At 34.6% G+C, this 15,032-nt stretch overlaps 1 protein-coding gene across 1 annotated transcript; it reads right to left on the reverse strand.

Annotated features, from left to right (window-relative positions):
* Nucleotides 1-550: 550 nt before the first annotated feature.
* LOC122890901 (NKG2-A/NKG2-B type II integral membrane protein-like) lies at nucleotides 551-12,388 on the reverse strand. The gene is made up of 6 exons (XM_044226345.1): nucleotides 12,202-12,388; nucleotides 11,719-11,796; nucleotides 11,177-11,230; nucleotides 10,013-10,164; nucleotides 898-1,004; nucleotides 551-662 (listed from the first exon to the last, which is right to left on the reverse strand). Exons 1-6 carry the CDS (start codon nucleotides 12,386-12,388, stop codon nucleotides 551-553), a joined length of 690 nt encoding a protein of 229 aa, XP_044082280.1.
* Between the last annotated feature and the right edge of the window lie 2,644 nt (nucleotides 12,389-15,032).

Consider the following 15,032-nt stretch of genomic DNA (forward strand, 5'->3'; position numbering starts at 1 on the left):
CCCAGGGTCGTCAACCCTTATTTGCATCTCCTTATTTGCAACCTTTATTTGCAGAATAAATCAATTCACTTGGTAATATGAGTGGATTGATGACCTTATTGAAGACTTCACAGTAACATTGCTCCATATTATAATTTGTACTTTTTTATTTAACATATAACAAAAGCTTAAGAAATGTATAATATGTACTTGATATTTTTTTTCATTAATAAAATTAAGATGGAAAAACAGTTTTTTGACACCAAGGGGGAAACCTCAGGTGCACTTTGGGCTTTGCATGATTATGATGCAAACTGCAGGTTCCTCTTGGCTAAGAAATGAACCATTCTAGTGAATCATGCTGATAATGGGCAAGGCCATGCATGTGTGCATACAGGGATGGTGGAGGATAGCTATGTACCTTCTTCTCAATTTTGTTGTGAACTAAAATTGTTCTAAAAATAGTATCTGAAAAATATCTAGGAAAATTGCATGCCTTTTGAAGAAATGAGAAATATCTTCTTTATAGAAGGTGAAATATAGTTACACCAAAATTAGGTAACTAAAATGCCTAATGCTTACAAACATATATTTTTAGATCTAAACAGTTTTCAAAAGATCTCAGGTTTGAGTCAAAGTTGAAAAAAGAACAAGTCCTGTCAGTTGCTGAAAAAACTGATGACCTGAAATACAGAGAGTTATATCTTATTACTCCTAAAAAACATAAATCACAATATTTTAAACAATAAACAGTTCATATAAAGTAATAGTTGTACATCTGAACCTGAGTATATCCCATATTATTCTGCTATGGAAACACTTTAACAGTTGTTTGTAGGATTGTTCACATACTATACAGATTCTTTGTAAGATTAGTCCTCTTTAGGCATAAAATACAAAAGTTGTTAAGAAACTTACGGTGTAGGAAAGAAGGCAGAGGCTTTTGGACACAGAGATGGATTAATATTGATATTCTGGGAAACTCTACTAATCCATGAAGAATGAATGAGGAAGCCGAACAAACACTATGAGAAAAGAATTTTTTAGAAATCAAATAAAAGCTCTTATTTGAATTTGTAATAACCACAGTTATTTTTTCTATAGATTCTATAGAATCTTTCACATTTTAATATAGTGTTATACACTGAACATATTATAAAAATATCTTAGTACGAGTAAATGAAGAAGAAAAACTTACAAAGACAACAATTTCAGTGTTCTGATAATTTATCAAAGGTTAATAACACTTTAAGAAATATCCATTATTGAGAAACTCCTAGAGATTTTTGTGAAAAGAAGCACGTCTGTAGTTTTTGAGCCCAGAACTGCTCCATGCCTCTGCACCTGCCCATAGTAGCTCAGTGATCCAGAAGCCTGTATTTTCCTAATTTGGAGAAGCTGCAGAAAGCAATGGTGCTGGTGCCACAGGGGAGACTCAATCAGCAGTGGGGAAGGAACTGAAAAAGCCCACTGACTTTTCAGCTCAGAATGATGATTTTTCTTGTTAATGAATGAGGAAAAGCCATATGTTTACTAGTTAGAGATTGTGGTTTTCTGTCAAGCACTGAGACCCCCATAAATACAATGGCAAGATAGTTAGTGAGAGTACATACAATGGAAGAGTTGACATGAGCTTTCTATACACTCCTGACTGATGGAAAAAATTATATGCACATGGAGAGGAGACCAAGATGAGCCAGTAGAAAGTGAAAGCAGAAGGAGACTTGAGAACTGATATTCAAGTTGTGAGCACTTCCCCCTCACACTCATACACACACACACACACACACACACACACATCACATGGCAGAGGGTACAAGCCCTACTGACTTGCAGTCTTTGAACACAGTTTTGGTTTTTTTTTTTTTTGCAAACTTATTTAATGTCAGGCATAGCACAACATATTTACATTCTCATGGCTGCTCCTGCGTTCAGTCTGCTACAATATGTTTTGGTAGAAGTATATGAAACACTATGCATATATGGTTTAGAAAGTGAAGTATTTTAATAACTTTTATAGATAATTGTGGATTTCTTTGTATCATAATTTACAAGTAATATAAAGGTTAATTGTTACTTAGAATCTGAAACATAATGAGCTCTTTATATTTTATTACCATTGGTCTAACTTGTACTTTGTTTTTTTTATTTTTTTAATTTTTAATTTTTTAATTTTTTAATTTTTTTAATAATTTTTTTATTTTTTATAAATATATATTTTTATCCCCAGGGATACAGGTCTGTGAATCGCCAGGTTTACACACTTCACAGCACTCACCAAAGCACATACCCTCCCCAATGTCCATAACCCCACCCCCTTCTCCCAACCCCCCTCCCCCCAGCAACCCTCAGTTTCTTTTGTGAGATTAAGAGTCATTTATGGTTTGTCTCCCTCCCAATCCCATCTTGTCTCATTTATTCTTCTCCTACCCACTTAAGCCCCCATGTTGCATCACCACTTCCTCATATCAGGGAGATCATATGACAGTTGTCTTTCTCCGCTTGACTTATTTCGCTGAGCATGATACGCTCTAGTTCCATCCATGTTGTCGCAAATGGCAAGATTTCATTTCTTTTGATGGCTGCATAGTATTCCATTGTGTATATATACCACATCTTTATCCATTCATCTGTTGATGGACATCTAGGTTCTTTCCATAGTTTGGCTATTGTGGACATTGCTGCTATAAACATTCGGGTGCACGTGCCCCTTTGGATGACTACGTTTGTATCTTTAGGGTAAATACCCAGTAGTGCAATTGCTGGGTCATAGGGCAGTTCTATTTTCAACATTTTGAGGAACACAGTTTTTAAAAAACTTGTGGGTTTCATCTAAGCTACAAAATCACCAGGGCATGAAGGCTAAAAAATAAAAATAAAGAATAAGAATTTGGAAACAGTGAACAAAAATATCAGCAGGCAGATTATAGGGGAGAAGATCCTTCAGTATAGTGTATGCAACTTACAAAAAACATACATATAAGAATATGAAACAGACTGCGTGTTATTTACACTGTATTACTAAAAATATCTACCTAAACAAACAATAACAAAAACAAGACAAAACATGGAAAATTACTGACAAATGTCTTCTATGCTAAGGGATAGCATAGGTCAATATAAACTTTTACTGGGATAAGGTGTTACATTAATTAGAAGACAGTATTTTAGAGTACTGTTTATAAATATACAGAAATTATATGGGGCACCTGGGTGGCTCAGTTGGTTAAACTTCTGCCTTTGGCTCAAGTCATGATTCCAGGGTCCTGGGATCAAGCCCCACATTGGGCTCCCAGCTCAGTGGGGAGACATTTTTCCCTGTGCCCTTTCTCCCTGCTCATGCTTGTGCTTCTCTTTCAATCTCTCTGAAATAAATAAATAAAATCTTAAAAAAAATAATTATATGGAAATGATAAAGAAAACAGTTCAGATAAGTAAATGAACATATAATGGCAGGAATACAGCAAATAGGAAATATCAATAGAGAGATAAAACTATATGAATAAACCACAGAGAATTAGTTTATCATTATACACCTGAATGAAAATTCACTTCATTGGCTCTCCAGAAAATTGGAGATTCAGTATAAAAAATATATGAAATTGAGGAAGTAATAGTAGACTTTATTCGTCTCATTAATGAGAAAGACAAAGCAGAAAATGAACAGAGTACATTAAACTAAAGAGCACTTGCACAGCAAAGGAAAGAACAAAGAAGTTGAAAAATATTTGGAAGAACAATGTACAGAACAGGAGAAAATTATAAAACTTATATCAGATAAGGGACTAATATCCAAAATGTATAAATATCACAAACAAGGAAATAAAAATAAAGAAAATGATCTAATTCAGAAATGGGCACAAGGCCTGAGTAACATTTTTCTGAAGACATAGAAATGGCCAATAGGTACAAGAAAGAAAACCACTAATTGTTAGGGAAAGGCAAATCGAAATCACAATAAAATACCAACTCTCACCTGTTAGAATTGCTTTTTCCAAAAACATAAGAGAATAATGGTGAGGATCTGAAGAAAAGGAAATCCTTTGGAAGAAATATAAATTGGTGCTGCCACAATGGAAAAGAGTACAGCGTTTTTCAAGCAATTACAAATAAAAATATCATATTATTCAGTGATGGCACTCCTGCATATATATCAGATAAGGGTTATACATCTGGCAGAAGAAGAAAATAAGACAAAAACATAGAATGAATAGCAAAATGGGAGACCTAAATCCAACTATCAAAACAATACACTCATGCTAATTCAGTAAATATTCCAATCAAAAGATATAAATTATGGGGGCACCTGGGTGGCTCAGTAGGTTAAAGCCTCTGCCTTCAGCTCAGGTCATGATCCCAGGGTTCTGGGATCGAGTCCCACATTGGGCTCTCTGCTCAGCGAGAATCCTGTTTCCCTCTCTCTCTGCCTGCCTTTCTGCCTACTTGTGATCTCTGTCTGTCAAATAAATAAATAAAATCTTAAAGAAAAGAAAAAATAAAGAAAAGAAACATTAAGGAGTATGGACTATTTACAACTTCATGCAACTACGGATGAAAGGCACAAGTTTAGCTTCCCCTAAAATGCCATAAATAAAATATGCATACTGTATCATTCTACTTATGTAAATGTTTGTAAATGGAGGTGAAAAAATGAAAGGGGCATTTTGAAGTGCTGGTAATATTCATTTTCTCCTTCCTATGATGGCGACACTTGAAAATTCAGCCAGCTGTTGGCATGTATCACATGTGCAACCACCTGTATGTACATTATAGCACAGTAAAACTAACATAACAGAATACCATGAAAATATATAAATATGTTTAAAACTAGACATAAAATTGAAAACATCTTACCAAATACGACTTGGGAAAACCAAAACACAAAAGGAAATAAAATGTCAGAAGTGTCTTAACCTCTAATATAATTTAATCTCTAATTCAGAAACTTTTCATACTCAGAATATTTCGATGCTTATGAGGAAAGAAAAATGAAATGTTAATTAAGAACCAAAAAGAAAATCTTACAAGGTAGAAAAAAGGGTCTAATAAAGTGTGTGTTTTGTGCATTTTCTTGTAATACTAAAAAAAGGAAATTACATGTCAATGGCAATCTAAACTGATTCTGATAATATATAAAAATAGTGAACTCTAAGATAAGTATATTTATTGAAAAAATATCAGTTGGATTTACATTTGCAATTCCATTAACGTAATCTGTCACATTCGCAGAATAAAGAAGGTCAGAAGATGTGATTTCTCTGATGCAGAAGATAAAACTAATTTTTATTTTTAATTAAAAAAACATTTATACTGACAGAAATAAAAAAGAAAACATCCATGTAAAGATCTAGAATAGATATGATAACTCCGAAAAAGAACTAATATAAAGCTACTGTTTGTAAAAGGACAATTTTTAAAGTATGTATTGACAAAAATATATACAAGATCAAAGAACCCAAGAAGGAAGTGCAAAGTTCACACCCACACATATATGGAATGCAGATTTCGCCAATGATACAAAATCATTTCTTGGAGAAAGTATGGTATTACAATAAATGTTGAGGAAGCAATCAGTTTCAAATGGAATTAATAATATATACTTTATACTACATACAAAAATGTTAAAGATGGTCATCTGTAAGTGCAAATGATAAAATTTCAAGAAGATGTATTAGGAAAAACATCTGACCACAAGTTGGGCAGTGATTTCTCAGAGAGAAACAAAACATGATCCATAAAAGAACAAACTGATGAAGTGTGGTTCCTTAAGATAATGCCTGCGCTTTGAAGTAAAGGAAAGACAAGTCATAGACTGAGAGGAAATATTTACAAATCATACATCTACTAAAAACTTGCTGCCAGGATACATAAAGAATTCTCAAAATGTGATAACAAAAAAATATTTCAAGATACTTCACTGAAAAGCATTTATTGATGGCAAATAAATACAGAGAAAGTTGCTCAATACTATTATCTTAGGAACATTCACATTAGAACTACTACATATCAGAATTCCTATTCCAGCAAGAAAGAGAGGATATGCTACTGTTCCCTACTTCCTCCACCAAATACAGCTAAGACACCTGGATATTATACACAAAACAACATAACATTCAAACAGGCAATGAGAAAGCTGACAGAACTGTGCCCTCTAACCCCAAGGAATGACATGGTGGTCAGAGCCCTGAAATTTCTCTTTGCCTCACATATCCCAGACTGGTGAGCATACCACAGACAGCAAAGTGCACAGACAAAAGGCCCCAAAATGGTTTTTTCTCTCTAGTCAACATAATAGAAAAAAGGCATGCTAGAAAGACGCAAACAAACTAACCAACAACAACAAAAAAAATGTAGACACCAATCAACCACTGACTATTCAAGGGGCACATCACCCAGGAATGCAGGGGACATCAAGACATTCTGAGATAAAGGAAAACTAGGAAAAGTGTCACCGCCACACCCACTCTGAAAGAACTGCTAAAGGGAATTATCCAAACAGAAATTAAATGGTAACAGAAGGAATCTTGCAAGGATCATCAGGAAGGAAGGGAAAACAAAGGAAAGTATAAAACTGTCATTAGGTCTAAGGGACTTTGCTTCAACTCTAGTGTCTAAATTGCTTGATATTTGAATGAAAATCATCAGTTGAAACAAAGTGATAACATTCATGTAATTCTCAACGTAAGTAGAGAAACATTTAAAACAAAGTAGAAATGAGACACAGTAAAGGGACATCAAGTGAAGGGAAAGCTCTACATTTTACTCAAAGTGCTGTGGGTTGTGACAGAATGTGTAGACTGATATATGTGTTTATAATTATCTATATAAAGATATATGCTATCTATATGAAGCCGATTAGAACATATGGGGACATGTATATGACTATATATGTATAAAGTTATTTATGAAGAAAAGATCGACTTTGCTTTACATTATGCTCCATCAATTAGGTTTATGATGTAGAAAACTATAACCTTCACATTTATCTCTATGCATCGCAAATACAACATCACCAAAAATAAATTCCAATCGCATCAGAAACTCTAATTAAAGTGAAAAATTAATAAATAAATAAATAATATAAAACTGATATGGGAAATTATATTTATGAGCTTTGACTAACTTCTGAAATAGGTTCAAAATAATCACTAACACCCAAATGATATATTGGACCATGGTAATATTAAAATTCTGACCATTAAAGAACTCTAATAGGGGAGTAAAAATGCAATATAGAGTTATTTCCATCTTGTAAACTCAAAAAAGAGCTCATATTTAAAACATGGTAAGGAAAACATGTTCATCATCACTAGCCATCAGGGAGATTCAAATTAAAACTACATTGAGGTATCACCTTACACCAGTTAGAATGGCCAAAATTAGCAAGACAGGAAACAACATGTGTTGGAAGGGATGTGGAGAAAGGGGAACCCTCTTACACTGTTGGTGGGAATGCAAGTTGGTGCAGCCACTTTGGAGAACAGTGTGGAGATGCCTCAAGAAATTAAAAATAGAACTTCCCTATGACCCTGCCATTGCACTACTGGTTATTTACCCCAAAGATACAGATGCAGTGAAAAGAAGGGCCATCTGTACCCCAATGTTTATAGCAGCAATGGCCACGGTCACCAAACTGTGGAAAGAACCAAGATGTCCTGCAACGGACGAATGGATAAGGAAGATGTGGTCCATATACACTATGGAGTATTATGCCTCCATCAGAAAGGACGAATACCCAACTTTTGTAGCAACATGGACGGGACTGGAAGAGATTATGCTGAGTGAAATAAGTCAAGCAGAGAGAGTCAACTATCATATGGTTTCACTTATTTGTGGAGCATAACAAATAGCATGGAGGACATGGGGAGTTAAAGAGGAGAAGGGAGTTGGGGGAAATTGGAAGGGGAGGTGAACCGTGAGAGACTATGGACTCTGAAAAACAATCTGAGGGTTTTGAAGGGGTGGGGGGTGGGAGGTCGGGGTACCCGGTGGTGGGTATTATAAGGACATGGACTGCATGGAGCACTGGGTGTGGTGAAAAAATAAAGAATGCTGTTATGCTGAAAATAAAAAATAAATTAAAAAACAAACAAACAAATAAAAACATGGTAAGGACTTCCAAGAAGACCAAAGAAAACACCATCTAGGAGAAATAAGCAAGGGACACACTTGTGTTCTTCTCACTGAAGAGAATATCCTAATAACTCACACCCCAGAAAAATGATACTGTTCTATAACCACCAGAACTTTTTGTCATAATTTTTCTCAGATCTCTGAATTTTGAATCAAGGGAATATTTTGTACAATCTGTTTACACAATACATTAGATAAATGTAGTGATAATATAATATATTGAAAGATACACATATCTATGACTGGGCATTTTCATACTAATACTTCGAAGAAAATGTATAATAATCATATATAAATACAATTATAATGTTACATTTATTTATGCATTGCTATTTTGACAAATGCACTATTTATATTTCATAAATATACTATATATTAGGTAGTTATGTATAATAAGTTGTTATAAATACAATACATGGAAACCACATTGAAAAAGCCTTTCATAAAATAATTATTCATAATACCCACATATTAAAAAGGAAGTAAATTTCTGAAAATTGATTTTAAAATGTCCTATTCATATAAGACAGCAGCAGTGAAAATTCACAAACTATAGACAAATGCAATAATATAGGTGGATTACAAATATCATATGAGAGCAAAAGGAAACACATATAATAATGCATACTGCATGATTCCATCGATATAAATTCCAAAAATAAGCAAAAATATTTCACAGTATTAAAACTGGCAGGGCTAATAGAGGCTCTAAACTTCTTGCTCATGATCTGATCTGTATTTATGTTCTGACTATTTTGTGATGAATATGCACAATCATGTAGTTTTCTTTTTGTTTTTTTTTAAAGATTTCTTTATTTATTTGACAGAGAGAGAGAGAAAGGAAGAGACATTACAAGTAGGCAGAGAGGCAGTGAGAGAGGAGGGGGAAGCAGGCCCCTGCCCAGCAGAGAGCCTGATGCGGGGCTTAATCCCGGACCCTAAGATCATGACCAGAACGGAAGGCAGAGGCTTAACCCACAGAGCCACATTGATGCATTGTTATTTTGATAAATGCATTATTTACATTTCATAAATATACTATATATTATGTAGTTATGTATAATAAGTTATTATAAATACAATACATGGAAACCACATAGAAAAAGTCTTTCATAAAATAATTATTCATAATACCCATGTACTAAAAAGTATGTACGTTTCTGAGAAGAGCTTTTAAAATGTCCTATTTATATAAGACAGCAGCAGTGAAAATTCACAAACTATAGACAAATGGAATAATATAGATGGATTAATAATATCATACAAGAACAAAAGGAGACACACATAAAAATACATACTGCATGATTCCATCGATATAAATTCCAAAAATAAGAAAGACATTTCACAGTATTAACATTGGCAGGGCTAATAGAGGCTCTAAACTTCTTGCTCATGATCTGATGTGTAATTATATTCTATTTTGTGATGAATGTGCCCTGTCATATAGTTTTCTTTTTTTTAAAGATTTTATTTATTTATCTGACAAGGAGATCGCAAGTAGGCACAGAGGCAGGCAGAGAAAGAAGGGGAAGGAGGCTCCCTGCTGAGCAAAGAACATGATGTGGGGCTCAATCCCAGGACCTTGAGATCATGACCCACTGAGCCACCCTGGTGTCCCAATCATATAGTTTTTCGTGATGTATGGTAAAAAATATAGTAAGGTTTTTTCAGGCAAAAGAGCATGTATAGAATATGGCTTTCTATGAAAAGCAAGAACTAGAAATTATTAAATGTACATTAAAGGTATAAAAATGTAAAATATCATAGAGTCAAACTATGGAATAATAACAGACTTTAAAATAAATAAACAAGCAATATGTATGACTATATGGATGAGATCTACAAATGTAATATTAAATGATAAGCTTTTAATAAAAGCTACAAACATTTGAAACCTCACCATTTCCTCTTCATCCTCTATGGAGAGCAGGGTAGAATTCTTAGAAGCACAGGATAATCGACTCTCATTCCATGATTTTCTTTCAGTGCTAATGTAATAGCAAGTTTTGGAATATGTAATCCACTCTTTTGGACAGTGACCACAATGATAAGCTAAAGAAAGATTATGAGATATTATCCAAAAGACTTTGAATATTAAAACTTGCAAGTTTGCAAGTTACATATGTATACACAAATGGGTATATAACACACCACTTTACCCTCAAAAATGGGCAAAAATAAAACAAAAACACAGGCACATTCCCAGAAGAGTCAGGCTTTCATCCCTTACTTATGTGCCAGTATAAAACAAACAAACAAAAATGTCCATCTTTACATGCACTTTGAGTCCCTGAACAAAACAACTTATTTGGAATTATATAACGGTTTATATTATATCATGTTATAGCAGGAGGAAATTTGAGGCCATTGGTTAACAATGGGTGTAGTAACTTTATTTTATTTTAAGATCTATTAATTTATTTCACAGAGAGAGAGAGAGAGAGAGAGAGAGAGAGAGAGAGAGCATGAACCGGAGGGTAGAGGGAGAGGGAAAGAATATCTCAAACAGACACTGCACTGAGCATGGAGCCGACATGGGGCTCAGTTCCAGGACCCTGAGTTCATAACCTGAGTCAAAACTCAGGGTCAGACACTTGACTCACTGAGCCATCCAGGTACCTCATGTATGCTGATTTTATTTTATTTTATTTTTTAAGATTTTATTTATTTATTTATTTGACAGAGAGAGAGAGAGAGAGAGAGGTCACAAGTAAACAGAGAGTTCAGGCAGAGAGAGAGGGAGAAGTAGGCTCTCCGCTCAGCAGAGATGCTGAGGCAGATGTGGGGCTTGATCCTAGGACCCTGAGACCATGACCCTAGGCGAAGGCAGCGGCTTATTCCACTGAGCCACCCAGGTGCCCCTGTATGCTGATTTTAAATGAGTATTTCCTCATACTGTTGTGTAATAAGTAATACTCTCCTCTACTCATCAATTATGAAAATTTACTACGCAATTTTCTAATTCATTTTCCCCAAAAAACATCTATTATCATACTTGTCTAGTTTAAGATACAGACAAAATATAAGCTCTCCTAATACCAGAGTTTTGGAAGTGATTTTCTACCTTTCTGGGTCGTTATTTCCACGGACGCCTTGTTCTGCACTGGTCCTGCAGTAACTAGAAAAATTAAAACAATGCTCATAAAACTTAATATTAAACTAAATAAATCATTATGATTTGAGTTTCTTAGTTTGAAGTTTGGTATATTATTTAGAATGGGAAACCTCTGTGATAAAATTGATTTTACCCATAAAAATTAAATAAAATAGTGAACATATGGGAGAAGACAATTCAAAAGTTTAAAGAATCAAACATCACAGTCTTTACAGTATTTGGTTTAACCAGTCTCAAGAACTAACTTGTATATCTCCATAAAGTCTCTGTCATAACTTGTATCTCAGGTATGAAATCTGAATATATGTGTAATATGCTTTATATAGATTTATTCTGTTATTTCTACTTTTGACAGATTCAGAGTAACCATTCCACACTTAGAACGTACATGCATTAAAAAGAGGTAACACCATTCCATAATATTGTGCAACATTTCGAGCACCGATGATCATTAAAGTGAAAAATTCCCTTGTCATCATTGAAACACTTACAGGGAATAACAACTATTGTGACCACAGTGGACATCAAGACAAGGCAGATGATTCCCAGGATCCCAGCAATTACCTTCCCTGGACATGAAGATAAAGAGTTGGAAGAGAAATGAAAATGCTCAGAAAATATGGATGAAAAACAATCATTTAGGAAATTTACATACAAGAGAACCAACAAAGCACAGGGAGTCACATATAAACATTTGGACCCCAAACTTGTATCGGTCATTGTAATCATCTCTCAGAATATACCATTACATTTGCAATAAATATATTACCCTCATGAGATTGGGTTAAGACCACGAATTACAACACTTGAACAAGGTTCAACCTCAGATTTCAATTACAATATCATATTCCAGCTCCAAGCTCTGAACCACACAAATGAAAAATATGAGATCATCCTCTACTCATTCCCTGCACCCCTGCTCCCCAAGTGCACATTCTAGAGCAGTTATACTATGTCTGAATTAAGTATTTTACCTTTCCATTGGTAGTTCTTGCCATTCCCTTGAAGATCCCGAGAAGCATCTTGAAGAGTTAAATCTGCATATATTATTTCCTGCTCAGTTCCCAAAATGCCACTTTTAGTGCCCTCAGCTTTCACTCGCTGTCTTCTTAAACCCTTAACCTGACTGAGTTCTGCATAGGTAACTCCTTGGTTATTCATCTCTGCAGCTGTGTGGTGTCAGGCACAGGACTGAATGGGACTGTGCTGAAGGACTTGATGAACAGTGGGTGGGACAGTCACAGTGGGTGGAGTGTGTGGTGAGTGGTAGTACTCATCTGCTGTTGAACAATGTAAAATCTGGTACTAATTTCCTTGGAGCTTTAAAGAAGTGCTTCATGATGATATAAGTGGTTTTTATAATGATATTCGCTGTTTGACACAATAGTATTGGTTGGAAACATGTAAAGCAACAAATGAGTGAAGAAGGAAAAGAATTCAGGAATTATATTGTCCTCATTAATGTAAGGCCAGATTCCATAGAATAGGTCAACACTACTGGAATAACTGGGTTAATATTAAAATGATACATTAGAAAGAAAATGCTGCACCATTTTTTTGACAAGTTTTAAATACATTATTGGTTAAAAAAAATTGAGTCCCCCTAATTAGGGAATATTAGTTTTAGCACATACAGGAATTTCCTGGAGTAAATTACATTTATTTAAGACTCAGGTTTCTTTACTAAAATGTCATGCAGTACTATCAAGTGGTCTCTTACTTTGAGTAATTGTGGAGTTCAAGGAAATCATTAAGTTTTAAAAGAAATCTTTTATGTGCTGAAAATGTTACATGACACAATAAACTTATCCCAACCCTGAACAATAAAGAAATCAAAAACACCAAAAAGTATTTTTTAAAGTACTTATTTAACACCAGAAATTGACAACCAATTTAACAGTAAAGGTGTGAAACCATACAATGATAAATAAAAGTGTAGTTCATTTATGGAAGAAAACTGTTGGTACAAACTTCCAGAAAAACCTAAGAATGTCAAAAGCAGTAGGGAAACTTCAGTTGTATAAGGAATTCTAATAAATGAAATAAATGTGATTTCATAATTCAGTCAATGAGCTCAAAATCAGTGAAATATGGAATTACTCCTAGGTCTCAAATTTACAAACTATGACCTTTAAGAAGTTACTTCCTGGGGTGCCTGGGTGGCTTGTGGGTTAAAGCCTCTGCCTTCAGCTCAGGATGATCCCAGGGTCCTGGGATCAAACCTCACAATGGGTCCTCTGCTCAGTGGGGAGCCTGCTTCCTCCTCTCTCTCTCTCTCTCTGCCTCCCTCTCTGCCTACTTGTGATCTTTTCTGTCAAATAAATAAATAAAATCTAAAAACAAAGAAGTTACTTCCTATCTAGCTACCTAGTTTATACTAATCTAAATGGGGAATTAAAATATATAAAATATAACGCATTTAAACCACTTATTCCATTAAGCTTTTCTAAGTTCTCAGTAGTATGTTAGTTATCATAAGTATTTTTTTAAATTTTTTTAAAGATTTTATTTATTTATTTGACAGAGAGATCACAAGTAGGCAGAGAGGCAGTCAGAGAGAGAGGAGGAAGCAGGCTCCCTGCTGAGCAGAGAGCCTGATGTGGGGCTAGATCCCAGGACCCTGAGATCATGACCTGAGCTGAAGTCAGAGGCTTTAACACAGTGAGCCACCCAGGTCCCCGCTTAAGTATTTTTAATACATGAGTCACAGTATCATTGCTGATTCATATTCTTTAGATCTTGTAACATAATCCATTGGACAGAAATCTCTTTCAGTAATAAATATCTTTTTTTGTCAAGTTTTGGTCAATTTTTTAAAAAAGTTTTTGATTATTTCATACTTAAGTTTAAATTAACATTTTCAGAAGGTACCTCATCTGCTTTCCATGAACAATCAAACTACTTTCATTTAACAAAACAAGTATATGAGGAATTACATTTGACTTTTATGATTGAAGGCTTCATCTTAAAATTTTTTCAAATATTTATGTAATTCTAGTTAGTTGACATAGAGTATTATATTCGATATGGGAAAACAATTTAGTGATTCAACATTTACATATAACCTCCAATGCTCATCACTACAAATGCCCCCCTTAATACCCATCTCATGTTTAGCCCATTCCCTACCTACCTGCCTTTCAGCAACCTTCAATTTGTTCTCTATAGTTACAAATGTCTTACCGTTTGCCTCCTCTCTTTTTTTCCCCTTCACCTATGTTCGTCTGTTTTAAGAATCTATTTTCAAAGACTGGGCTAAAAATCAAATAATATATATAATTATATCTATATTGATGACAATTCCAAAATTAAACATTCCTTCTCATGATGCTTATGGGATTTCACTTGAAATTATACTGATCTGCAAACACAATTATGTGCGTGTGTATGTACCTAATTGCTTCTCCACAGGCAAGAATTTGAATACTTTAATAAATTATCCAGTGTTTTCCATATTCATTCTTGTCAGTTACCCTGAATTGTTGGAATAAATATACCAATGTTCTCTGTGATTTGATTGCATATTAACTGTACCTCATGTGCATCCCATCCAGCATCTGTATATTCCACTAAGTGAGGTGTCTAGGAGAGAGACAGCAGAGGAGTGACACATACCTTCTGTTGGCCAGAGAGTCCTACATCTTCCACTGGGAGACCAGGTTACTCTTGTAAACAGACAGTATCTGTGGTCTTCGCAGACTGCCAGTCCTGTGAAAGCTCAGAAAGAGGCAATAGTGGAAAAAGTAGATTTCTCTTCAATGTGTCACTTAAAATTTGAACAGGAAATCCTTACACTTGGGCTTTT

The sequence above is a fragment of the Neovison vison genome, chromosome 12, assembly GCF_020171115.1.
Source record: "Neovison vison isolate M4711 chromosome 12, ASM_NN_V1, whole genome shotgun sequence".
In the NCBI taxonomy this organism is placed as follows: domain Eukaryota; kingdom Metazoa; phylum Chordata; class Mammalia; order Carnivora; family Mustelidae; genus Neogale; species Neogale vison.